At 38.5% G+C, this 13515-nt stretch overlaps 1 protein-coding gene across 5 annotated transcripts in view; it reads left to right on the top strand.

Moving 5' to 3' along the window:
- The window catches only part of Appl (amyloid-beta-like protein), a 47687-nt gene that overhangs the window by 13465 nt on the left and 20707 nt on the right, over positions 1–13515 (top strand). For all 5 annotated transcript variants that reach the window (XR_013494328.1, XR_013494327.1, XM_078184000.1 and 2 more), the window contains exons 2-4: positions 8177–8230; positions 11483–11614; positions 13279–13405. Coding sequence is in view for 3 of the 5 variants with exons in the window: in XM_078184000.1 (XP_078040126.1) it covers positions 8177–8230; positions 11483–11614; positions 13279–13405 (313 nt within the window). In the remaining 2 variants the exon portion in view is untranslated. The remainder of the gene's footprint in view (positions 1–8176; positions 8231–11482; positions 11615–13278; positions 13406–13515) is intronic.

The following is a 13515-nucleotide window of genomic DNA, read 5'->3' as shown; positions in this document are numbered from 1 at the left end:
TGTCCACATGCTGTTTACAATATGTTATTTTTAGAATAGATAGTTTGGACTGTTTCTAATCAATTGTACAAAAATAAACGAAATGTGTACAAAATTATGATCATCCCTGTATTTTATAAGCTCATCCCTGCGTAAATCTTTCTCGGTTAAATAAAGTAACTATACGTTACAGGAATAAAACGAAATATGTACCCCTCGTCGCAAGAAGCGCGAATTCAATTTGTATCTTTGAGCCGCTTTTTGGATCGTCGGAAAATTTTTCGTGCTATTTCTCAGCGGAAACGGATGATCCGTGGGGCGAGAGACCCCGGTGTAAATCAAGCAATAAATAACCGTATTTAGAAGGGAAAAAGAGCAAAATAGGGGACGGAAAGGGGGATGGTGAAGCGAGAGGACCGCGCCGCGTCTGATTCTGTGTCACGCGCGGAACGCGGTACAATGATCCAACGGCCGCGGAAGAAGCGGAAACGGGAACAGAAAGGGAGTCAAAAACCCGGTTCCACTTGGACCGACTCGCGAGCAGAAAGGGGGATCTCTGTAAAAGCATCTCTTGTTGCGGCTCGAGCAAGATACCGAGTCCGCGCTCTTCGGGCTGGCGCGTTCACCGGCCATGTTTCAGATTAAAAACGCTGGGAACACCGGCCCGGAATGAAACGCCGCCACGCCGACTCTCTTTTCAGACGTTTATTTAAGTAATTGGAATTTAGACCACTGAAGGAATAGTTTTTCATCTTTGAGATTGGAGTCGGGGACGCGCGACGCGGTTTTTACAAATATCAGGAGTCGCAGCGCGGCTCTTTATGCCGCCGTGGTTTCATGCGATTTAACATCTTGCCGCCGGGAAACAAAGCGAAATATGCTTCCTCTTTTTCGCGAATTTTTCAGTCACTATTTTACCCGCGAAATATCGCATTTCCGCTCTTCTAAACATTTTCAAACCTTTATTTTTCCGTTCCCGACTGTTTGGAGAAAATAATTGTTGCGATACAAACTGAATTCTTTCTGCACTCGATTCTTTATATTGGGAACAGTGAGATTCATTGAAATCCTTTGTTTCTCAATGTTAAACGTAGTTCGCGGGTTTTCGTGCAAAATAAAACGATTGTGCGCCGTTTGCAAGTAGAGCGAGAGAGAGAGAGAGAGAGAGAGAGAGAGAGAGAGAGAGAGAGAGAGTTACGTAGTAGTTTATTTCTTCTGTTAATAATGTAGATTATTTTGAAATTGAGTTTTGTAAGCAGAAACCAGACTTTTCTAATGATTTTAATGTATCACGGTTCACCTATTGACCGTAGAGACTGCGAATTTTCGTGAAAAATAAAATGTGCGCTGTTTTCAGGGAAACAGAGTTGTGTAGAACACACCCATTTTAGGAACGAAAATTACATTGTTCTCATGATTATCATGGCTGGTGGGAAGTGACAATATATGTGGTCCCTCTCTTTTATTTACCATATAAAAGACATTTCATTTTCAAAAATTATTTTCAATGTATATTTGATGAAAATGTCGCACGTTGCACATTAAATCAAAGACACTTTGTACAATTCATGAAAATTTTCTGCTGCATTTAAAGTATTATATTGACTACATTATAATTTAGTCATTTTTATCAAATACTATTCTATTAAAATTGCCACGTTGCAGTGGAAATATTGTGTTGGCTACATTATAGTTCATACAGTACCATTGAAAATGTTGTATTAGCCACACTACAATTCAGCAATTTAACAGAGATATGTACTTCGTACATTCGTTTAAAAATGGTACGTTCTATTGAGAGTATCATATTGGTTATACCACAGTGTAACATTGTAGATAGCATTTGCCGTTCCCAGCTGTGTCCATGGCGTTCTTCCCGTACGGTGACTTCTGAATCATCTCGTGTGATGCAGACAAGGTGTGGCAAACGCATTCTGCGGCGTAAACGTCGTCGCGAATTACATCGAGGTGTGCGCCTCGGTTTCGTTTCGCATTCTACTCGGAGAAGTAATAAGAGTAGATGGCATCGGAAACGCGTCTCCTGCCCTCCGATTGAGAGATCGCGTGTCTATGTAGAATCATGAGAGTCGCGCCAACAGTTTTCGCGTACTGAAAATCCTGACCAGTTTCGTGCCCCGCTTCAATGGCGGATTGTTTGGGTTAGGCTTGTATCGTGCCTGAGTTGGCTCTGGTTAGGTAAGAGTATTGATTCCGTGTGCATAGTTCTTATAGCTCGAACTGTACTGCCAAATATAGAACAATGTTATCTGCACATTTTATTTTTCTGTTTTCAAATGCTGTCCATGAACTACCATACGGTTTTTTTTTCTACTGGAACTGGTATATTTTTTAGATCTTCTCTGATTACAATACATTTGCGCATTTATATGGTAGCTAGGTTTTTCTAGTTTAATTTTCAGTCGTTATTTCAACTTTGTGAATTTCTTCTACTTCGATTATGTAAGTTAGTATTTTTTAATAATATCAAAGCTGTTTGAACATGTTTAAACAACGTTCGAAGAAAGCGGTGTTTGAAGAGACGTTTTCAGAGTTTAAAGGAACAATTTTACTTCGGCAAATCGGAGGACTACTTACGTTATTAGCTCAGGATAGTTAACAGATTGCATTACCCATGCAGAAAGTTTCACCGCAGGATGGCAGTGCCTCAATAATCCAGGAAATTGAAGACGAAGTCGTTTGAAAGTCCGCGCTCTTGCAAACTGTTCCTGGCCAACAAGAAAAAAATCCGAAGTCCGTCGAATCAAAGAAGTTCCATCACGCAGATTGCTAATTTCGATTATCGGGGAAATTGAATGTCAGCTGGGACCGGCGTCGCTACTCTGAGATTTCATGCTCCAAGCTTCTTTAGAAACGTTTAACCTTCCCGCCCGTCTATTTTTTGATGCCTCTTAAGTCGTCTGCTAAGCCGTTTGCTTCGTACATACACCCAAACGTTTCCGGCGGCGAGATAAGTGCTTGCAAAAGCCAATTTATACAAGGTGTCGGTGAACTATTGAGAGAACTCCGTGGATCCGCGTCGAATAGTACGAAAACTTTGAACAGAACCTTTTCATAGCTTGCTTATTCTTCAGAGTAATTGAAATAGACATTTAACTTATTATATAGGCAATCGCTTCATTTATTTTAATAGATTCTATAATTTCATAGCTTGAAAACGCATAAATAATTAGGAAGTGTTAACATCAAAAATATTTTACATAAATTTCTATATTTAGAATGAATATGATAATGTTTTATGTTCCAAAAATGTCATAGTATCGCTCTAAATGGCTATGCCTTGAGCAGATTAATTCATACTTCAAGAATAAATGTTTATATTGAGCACTCTAAATATTAAAAACTATATTTAAACTGTACAAGTTTCATAGGTTTTGTTTGTACGTGCAAAGCATAGAGAGCTTTTGTAAGTAAAAGTTTACTAAACAAATGGAGGTTCAACGAGGATTTTGTAGCCCAGAAAAGATGTTTGAGGTTTACGAAGATAGCTAGCTCCACAAAGATTTTAAGGGCCTCTGAAAATATTTAAAGGGCAGCGAAAAAGTTTTATGGATCATGATAATCTTAGGGGTGCATAAAAGAATTATATAGGGTATATGAAAATATTTTTCGCGCTCTTCAAAAATGTTAAGGGTCGATGGGAACATTTTAAAGTCTACGACGAAGTTGTTCGAGCTGCGAAACTTTTAGGGATTTAGGGAACAATCTTAGAAGTTCTACGGAAATTTTAAGGGTTGATGGAGCAGTATTGGACATTATAAAAACATATTAAAAGCTGAGAAAAATGTTTTGCAAATTGTATTAACATTTTAAGGTAAAATAAATATATTTTACGATTCACGAAAATTTTAAGAAACGATATGCAAATTTTAAGTTATACAAAAAATTTGTAAACAATTAGACAACAATTTATAGGTACATGAAGATATTTCGGACGTATGAGAATGTTCTATGGGTTCTGCGAAAATTGTAGAAACTGCTAAGAAAAGTAATAGAATTTCCATAAATAATGGATTTCCTAACAAATGTAGATTTCCCAGAAAATTGTAGTGTCTCAAAAAAAAAAACTATGGACTCTTCGATAAATTACAGAGTCCCCAAAAATTGTAAAACAGAGGTTTACAAGTTGTCAACAGCTAACGGAAATAAATTTCTGGTGTATGGTCGGTACAACATTGTCGCGCTACGTGGAAGCGATAAATAGCGTGAGTGGTGCAGTGGATGATTCGAACGCAATACAGCCTAGGGTCTGCAGACGCCATGATGCGGCCGTGCAAGAGATTAATGGTCAATGGCACGTTATGCAAACAGACCATCACGGGAACAGAATCGCGACGTTATCGCGTGAGCTACGAGCATTCTTTCGCGAATGGAAATACGTGAATGAAGTCGTTGAAGGAACGCCGAGTATATTCCGATGCCAGGAAGTAATGCATCGCCGGTTGGTTAGCGCATTTGCGTTTGCCTGAAATCGCTGTAACTGTTTCATTTTTTGTAATAGATTTCAAAAATCGATCTCCCATGCAGGTAGTTAAGTCTACGGCTGTGAACATTAACATCTCGTGTTATATTCTCAGCGAATGCCAGTTTATACATTTACTGAACCCTTTCTGATTACATAGGATAGGATTTACCTAATTAATCTATTTATTTTCATCATGAAAATAAAGTAGACAAGAAGATATATTAAATTCTTTTATTCAGAAATAAACGAAATTAAAGAACAAAAAATTGTTTTACTAGAAAATAAGCAAAATAAAAGAGTAAAAAAATTCTGTTATTAAAAAGTAAATGAAATGAGAGATAAAATAGAAATATGTATTATTCGATAAATTATGTTTGAAGGGGCTGATGGAGGGCTCAATAATTACGTTTGAGAAGAAACGATAGGCACAACGAAGCAAAATTTACCGAAGCATTTTCCGAAGACAAGATAGGGAGGCTGGTTTTCCGGAGGTTTCTCCCAGTCGAGCAGATTGTCCGTGGATGTTCCATCGAACCCTCTCTATCCGCGCTCAATAGCCCGTTAATATGTCATTAGCCGAGCCGAGATGACTAAATCAGCGATAGAGCCAGCCGCGTGCGCGCTCGCCGACCGATTACGCCCGGAATCTAATTCCCTTGTGTTACTTGTTCCGAGGCAGCTTGCTCTCTCTCTCTCTCCCTCCCCCCCCCCCCCCCCCCCCCCCTCTCTCTCGCTCCCTCCCTCTCTCTGCTGAATATCTCGCGTTATATCGGCCGACGTTGTTCGAAAGTTCGATAGATTGCTTCGGAGCACCGTTAAAACGGCTCCCCGAACTCTGGTAAAATGGGGAAAGTGGGATTGAACGGCGTTTACCCCGAGAGATCGTTAATTGTTTTCGCTGAGCTATGTTTTTGGCAAGTCAACGGAGATCTCATCCGGGCTCGGAATCGGAACTGCGTTCGAGGAAATTGAAAACGAAAAGAGCCCCCGGAATTGCCGGCAGCTCGATGATCGCCTCTCGCAGTATGTATTTTGCTTCGAGTCGCACTTTATTTGGCCCAGCTACCCTCTGTTCGCGGTGCAACCCGCACCAGAAATTTGTTTCGTAAGCCAACTTACTTCCCCGATGTGATGCAATTGATTTCTGCTCGACGGAATTTTATATTAGGTTTGTACTCCGCTCCATGGAACTAAAGGCTCGTGAATTATTTACCGAGAAATATCGTCGATCTCTCAGCTCCTGTACGCTAGGCTAAAAGAATCTTACAGCAATCCACGTGTGCTCATTTTAAAGGGTCAATACACCGATTACGAGTCATCGTACACATTTTGCCCCAAAACCTTATTAGATGAAGATTAATATTCCGCGAAATTAAAGAGTTATCAATTAAGACTGGACAGTGGATTTTATGCGTTTATGACAAAAATACGTAGATGGAACTTATTTAGATTGTATTATATAATATTTAGAACGTATTAAATAATATTTAGAACTTATTAAACAATATTTAGAACTTATTAAATTTAGAACTCATCGAAATTATGCAAGACAAGTATAAATAATCTATTCGACGTGCAAGATTTTGCATAAAGTAAAATACTGTTGATTTTTTAAATCCTGTAAATCTGGCTAAAAAGATGTGCAAATATTCTAGCTTGTGCTCGTTTTGAAGGATGAAATCTTTATTTGGAAGACCTTGAACTTACTCTGTCCAAAAGATTCATTAAACGGAAATATTTCACAAAATTAAAAAGTCGTGAATTACGACTAAAAGAATACTGTCGATTTTAGAACTTCTGTAACTTGGGCTAACAAATTTGAAAATATTCTACCTCCATGCATTTCAAAGGGTGAAGTGTCTACTTTAACGTCCTTCAATTTAGTTTCCCCAAGGACTCTGTTCTTATTATAAAATGGAAGGAGAAGCCGGAGTTGCTTGCTTCTGGCACAGTTTTTATTTGAAGTACGGTAAAATCGTGACGAAAACTCGCGAATCAACTTTTGATATATCATTGAGAAGGGGAAACTTTACTCTGTAAGGTGGTATCGATAGGGACGTAGGGAAAATTTTGTTAAACATTTAGAATTGTTTACCAATATTAGAATTTTATTTGAACGGAGTTTACTGAATACAGTTTTCTACATCAGTTCTAACAAACGGAAATTAAATAAAGGTAGATAAAATAAATAAAGATCCATAAATTTAATGATTCGATGAACTTGGAAATAATGTAACGAATTCAGTCCACTTCTGTGACAGAATAACATTTGTTGATTTCAGGGAAGTACCCGTTTATGTAGACGAGAAAAATTAAGGAAACTCGATTCATTCAGAGAGAAAATATAGAGCAGAATTCGTGGTTCATTCCGAAAGTATTCGCATTCTTCTATTAGCAAGACTTGTCGAGCAGAAATTTTGTAGGCTCCTCCAACGACCACGCATCGTTCATCTAGAAATACGATTTCATCTTTACGATATTTTTTCCCGCAAAGAAGCGATTTTATGAAAGAAATTGCAGTACGTAATTTACGAACCATGAACGTTACAATTGCCAGTACCGGGCGGAACGATTAAATAAACCGGAAAGACAAATGTAATTTGCTACCGAGCTAAAACGAATATATTAATAGCCTCTTAACTTGTAGTCGTTAAGTCCATAAACTCGCCAACGTAGCCTCCGGTATCTGTTAATGCAAATTAGTTTATTTAACCCTTACTCGCATTGGACCGCCGCGAAACTCGCGAGTCACTGCAAATAATTTCTGCTCCGATTACCGGCCTGCATATTTTTATGCAAATCCACGTTCCTCTGAACATATTTCGGATGCCAAAAGTCGCATGTGCACTTTAAAAGTGTTACGGAAACATTGTTAAAAAGCTGCCGGGTTTTTCGTTCACCATTTTTATATGGACAACGTTGACCCAGTTTATGACGACTGGGAATGATTTATTCTGCGAAGACAAAATGTATATTATGCCAAATATTCAAAGACCACCCAAATTAAAATGTAGTACATTCGTTACATTTTTCGTTTATTACGTAATGGTTTTCGTTCCTCGATTATTTTTGCATGGAAAATCTTGACTTATCTTTTACAATTGGGAAACCTGCCTTTCGCCACTATAATTCTAACCCATTCAGCTATTTTTCGAACTGAAAGATCGCTTTATAAGTTGAAAATGCGAAATTTGTTTAACTATACTGCAAATCTTCCTGCGAAATAAAAATTGCATCGGTAAGTTATTTTTTATAAATGCAGAAAAAATAGTATAGAAACATTGCCATAACTATTTTCACAATCTGTAGGATAATTTCCGGAAACGTTAATAAAGACCTGTACGCGTCTTCGTACTTCACTTTTCGAGAACGTAAGTCCGAAGTATCATTTTATGAAACCAACACTAGAAAATTAATTCACGGGGTTCGATTCAAGTGTTCATTCGCATTTGGCAGCACTCCGCTAAGAATCCGCGTAATCTGTCTCGACGAGTCTCTCGACGCGTGCTTCCGCCGCGCAGAGTCAGCTTTACCGGATTTCCTCGAATGAAATTGACAGAAGAACGCGAGAAAAATTTCAAGGGAGAGTATGTATCAACGAGAGATGCCGCGCCGGCAGAAAACTCGCCTCTCGGGTTGCGTTCGCGCTGCGTCGTCGCGGGGCGTACTGTTTCACGCGTGCTGAATTTCACCGTGGTGTTTTCTGCATTGCAGGCGGTGTCGGAGAGGCTCGAGTTGGCACCAGCCGGAGGAAGATCAGAGCCGCAGGTGAGTACCACTCGAGAGTGCACGTTTTCTTTTTCTTACGAATGTCATCGAGCCCCCGGATGCCGCACCGCGATCTTACTCTCTTTACTCTTCACCTTCCGCTATGTAAAGATGAAACTGGAAAAAAAATGTTTGTCGACAATGGGATCGCATAATATTTAAGTATTATACTTTACAGGTCAATTCTATATACCGTTTTCTAAACGCTAAAGTTTATTGTGCTGCCACTGTCTCAACGTTTGCTACAAGGATTTCATTGAAACATGATTCTGTGGTTTTTTTGATTCGAGAAGCAACTTGCGATCGAAATGAAATGGGACTCTATCAATTTTTTCGGCAATGAGATCGGGTAGAGTTTAACGGCCATTGGTTCGACAAATTTGATCGAGCTGCGACACTTGCTATTATATAAACAATTTCGAATGGATACAAGAAAATCAAAAATGAGTATTGAATTGAACGTATTCTTCTGAATCGGTATTATGTAAAATTTAATGGCTCTGCAGATCAAGTTTACATGCTTCTGATTATCAGTTTGCTAAATTTCATCCAGATGCGAACATTCTAAAGTGTGTCGCGAACATTTTGACAAAATCATGTCAATCAGAATTTTCACAAGTGACAACAGATTTGAGAAAACAAAGGATAAAAACGCGAAGTCTTTTGTCGTACTTCAAAGATATGCCACAGAGCATTCAAAACGCTGCGATCTTCTATACTCCGTATCTTTTTGTTCTTCACAGAAGTGGAATCTTACTTCAAAGGCAGATTCTGTAAAAGTCTGACGCAGAAAAAGGAATTCGCGTCGAATGCAGGCCCAAGTTGGGCAAAATATTATTCGGATGATGGACAAGAGATAAAGATTAACGAATAAAATTTTATTCGTCACTGTCAAATCAATGTGCGACCGTATTGAATATATTATGGAATTGCGGAAAAAATAAACACAGTTAACAATTATTTGCATTATTATTCAAATAATTTTATGATCTTTGTTCGAATAAGAAATTACTCGAATAAGCAGGTAGAATAATTTATGACGAATTAAACATTTGACTAAAAAGTATTCCATCGGATAATTACTGTAAATAAATATTTATTCGAAACGATTCGAATAATGCCCAACTCTGCAGCAGACGCTTGTTTGATGAATCTTTCCATTTGACGGACATTTATGAATAATTTTTAAAGAACTTCGTGCAAGATGACTTCACACAGATTAATAGAGTGTATACAGGTTCTGTCTTAAAAATTGCTCTGCATAGCTGAGAGATTTCGTTAGAGTCCAGTTTCTTTCGATCACAGCTTGTAGACGACGAAGACGTGTCTCAAATTGTTTCCGTTCGTGGCTTCAATCTCGCATCGATTCGTCAGCTAATTTTCTTCTTTCTACTCTCTTTTCTCTCTCTCTCTCTCTCTCTCTCTCTCCCTTTCTCTATCTTTCCTTCTTTCTCTGTGTGACTGAACGAGAGAGACCAGTAACGAGCCTCCGGCTCGACTCGGATTGGGCCCGACCTCGATTTTATCGCGGCTTTTGTAGAACGTTGACGCGATGTTTCTTAATACATCGGTAATGGTTCAATGGAGAGTCGATTTATGCATAAAACATGCGGCCGATTCAATAGCGAAACGATGATAGAGCCGAGTAAACAGCACAGTGGATACAGGAAAATTATTTGAGGGGAAGAGAGGGAGCTCCTCGAGCAGACATAATTGGTTTTTCAAGGACGAAATTGGAGCAGGAAATGATGTTCGAGTAATATTGAAACGTGTGTAATTAAGTCAAATGAATTATGGCCGTTTTTAGCTATGAGGGAAGAAAGTGAAACAGACATTATGCAGTTCCGCGAATGAATATGCATATACAGTCACGGTTTCGTTTCTTGCAACATTCGTTCGCGCAACACCCCGGTCTACGTATCGACTTCTAAAACGATCGATCGTCTTTTCCTACTTCCGCTTTTTCCAATCGATCATACATTGCGCCCACGGAAAGCAACTTTGGAAATATTGGTGATTTGGGGCTTGTTTATTTTTAATTGCGATGTTCTAATAATAGTCCATTAAGTCTTTACTTTCTGACAAGACTGCTGGTAATTGTCGTACTTTCAAGATTAGAATTTTTTGTTCTATTAAATATCTTTTAAAATTCAGCGGGCGAAATATTTTCTTCATTTATATTTACTTTACTGCTTCTTCTTGAACAGAATAGTCACGTTTCCTGATAATATAACATGCTATTAATGTAAATTCTTATTTTTCTTAAATTCTTGATTCTCTTTTTGTATTCTTTTTCATCTAATTCTTAGAACACGTAACGAATGAAACTCGATCACGGTTAGGTCAGGGTTAATAGTTACGTTGATCAGCTCTTCTCTGTTCTTAATAATTTTGTTACTAGGACGAGACAATCTTGATTTATTTCATCTTTGTTTACTTCTATTCCTGGATTCTGGTAACGGAGTATTTCGAATTAGGAGAAATGAATAACATTCATATCTAATAGATTATTGAAGCAAGAGATCAGTGGATAAATTATATAGTTTATTTAGAGCATTATTATCTCGCAAGTTATATATTCGAGTTTCCAGTAGTTGTACTATAAACAAGAATTACGAAGATTGTAGCATAAATTCATGAAATCTCCGGTTTAGCTACTATTCAAATTCCACTGTGAAGCGTAAATTCTCAAGAAACATGAACTAGTGACCAGTAAATAACGTGTCAAAAGTATTATTTAGTTTTAGAGTCTATATAAAAGCATTTCTGCCGACTCCGCTCGAATCATCGTTCATCCAAGAGCCGGCTGTCCCATCTAAGACTCGGCCTGGGCATTTAGGGGTGGCTGAACCGTCTGGAGAACCGTTCCACCCCTATATCCTCGTCCGCAGACAAGAATCCCGAAGATTTTCGCGTGCCAGGTGCCGGGAACGTTCCCGGACAAGCATTTCTCCCTCGTGCTGGCAAAGATAACCGGGGGAATTTTTGTATTCAGACCGTGCAGCCCGGTTTGAAAAGGTCGTTCGCGCGTGCGTTCGCAAAGTTTTCTCCGCGTTTTAAGATTTATCGCGTGTTGAAGCTGGAGAGAGAGAGAGAGAGAGAGAGAGAGAGAGAGAGAGAGAGAGAAGAGGCGGAGTATCCGCGTCGCAACGCGGTGCGGCGTCTCCCGTTTATTTCGCGGGGGAGATCAGTCTGTGTGACAGCGAAAGGGGTGACTCTCTGCTTCTTTTTATGCGAAAACACTTTGCGAAGGTTGCGACATTATGCGAGGCCGGCGACGTGTATCTGGCGCAGCACATGGGCGAACAGGGCCGCTGGGTTTCGTCCGCCGACACCAAGAGCTGCATGACGGACAAACTCGACATCCTCGAATACTGCAAGAAGGTGAGCATAATGTATTTCGTCCTTGGAAAAGGGCGTCCGTCGAACCTCCCACGATCACGTCGCGTCGTTCGTTTCCAATGGGCACGGCCACGCAACCGGTCCGTAAAAAGTCCTTAATCGAACACGAACCCGCGTTCTCCTTCTGCACGTATTGCACGCCATTTTGTCGCCGATAATCCATCGGTTAACTAGGACTGTCACACGTATACGATAAATTGTAATAAATCCTCATGCACTATTTACAAATATTTTGAAACATAGTTTCAAATTCTCTGTTTAATCATCATCGACGATATTTTATACTAGAACGGACAAATGTTTTTTATTCCTATGATTAAAAATTGTGAATGGTAAAATGCATTCAGAAATATGAAAAATATGTGTAAAAAATATGAAAACTATATGCAAATTGTTTTATTATTTTCACTATTTATTACTACTCACTACTGCTACTGCCGCTGCCACTATTCTGCTGTACTTAGTTGACATATCTTATCTACTAGTTTGCCACTTTTCGGGGTATTTAAAAATTTTTTGAACATCGCAAATTTAAAAATTTGCTTTTTAAATTTCAAGCACAGCTAGAATATTCTATACAACGTTCCAAATGTAATCCTATTTATTTGTTTTTACTTACTTAACAATAAACCTTCCACCGCCGGTCAAATGACCCGTTTCTTCACATTTTGTATTTCATAATTATTGAAGTGGTAAAGCTGTTTCCATTAAAAAATTTTGTATAAAAATTGTAATTAGAAGAAAAATTCAAATAAATTATATTTTGTAATTCTTATAAGGCAATTCTTGCTAGTCACTTTTAGACCTCTGTAGGTTTAGCTTGAAATTTGGATTGAAAATTTTACTGGACGTAAATATTCTTCTTTTTCCATATTAATGCATTAATAACTGTTAAATTTAATGACTTTGTAAGAATTGGCTTAAAATCGTTAATACAAATTAGACTCAGATGTTCACGTTTCTGTATTGATGCATGCATTAGCAGCTCTGCATTTTATAGCGGCAATGCCGTGTATGAAAAAACAACTACACGCGGATGCATAAAAATCTGTAATTCAATAGTTATGATTCGATCTTCGAATATATTCAACTAGTAGTATCAGCCGTAGTAGTGGTAAATAAATTAATGATGGCGGAGAGCAGCATAAATTAGCTTAAAAGGCAATAATGCAGTTTTCAGTGCGCGGATGGTTCACGGAACTACGAATTTTATTGGCATGAGAGGTGATTCAATTACAGCAATTATTCAAACGAAATAAATTATGCGTGAACTTATTTTCCGCTAGCATAAATAAGAACACCGTGTCGAAATCACGAACAAAAAGCTATCTTTTCCTTTCATTATTCCGCGCGCTTGTCGAAGCAATTTAATTATCTCCGACGATGTCAAGCGAAAAAGAATTAGCGAGTACTCCAATTAGAATCTCGCAGAAGCTAGAAAAGTCATAAGAAATACGTAGCTTGCTATCTTTATGAAATTGAACTAGGTATAAGCATTTTGTCAAAGATATCACTATGACAATTGAGCAACGTGCATGTGTATTTTTGGAAAAAAGCGTGTCCCGTTATCTGTCGTAAAATTCTTGTCTTGCCAAATATATTTTCCAATTAATGTGACACAGTTGCTATAATTCGTTATATTTCAGGCTTACCCTAAGAGAGACATCACCAACATTGTTGAGTCTTCGCACTACGTAAGAGTCAGCGGGTGGTGCAAGCCTGCAAGAACCAAATGCAAATTGTCTCGTTGGGTCAAGCCGTACAGATGTCTCGGTACGTACAGACGACAAAATTATTCTAAACTATTCCTTCATACTGCAGACTTTATTCGGCGTTAAAAATTTGTGGCACCAAACCGCAATGAATTTATGAAACCGCACATT

The sequence above is a fragment of the Augochlora pura genome, chromosome 6 (assembly GCF_028453695.1).
Source record: "Augochlora pura isolate Apur16 chromosome 6, APUR_v2.2.1, whole genome shotgun sequence".
NCBI classification, from domain to species: Eukaryota; Metazoa; Arthropoda; class Insecta; order Hymenoptera; family Halictidae; genus Augochlora; species Augochlora pura.
This window is presented reverse-complemented; position numbering and strand designations above follow the sequence as displayed.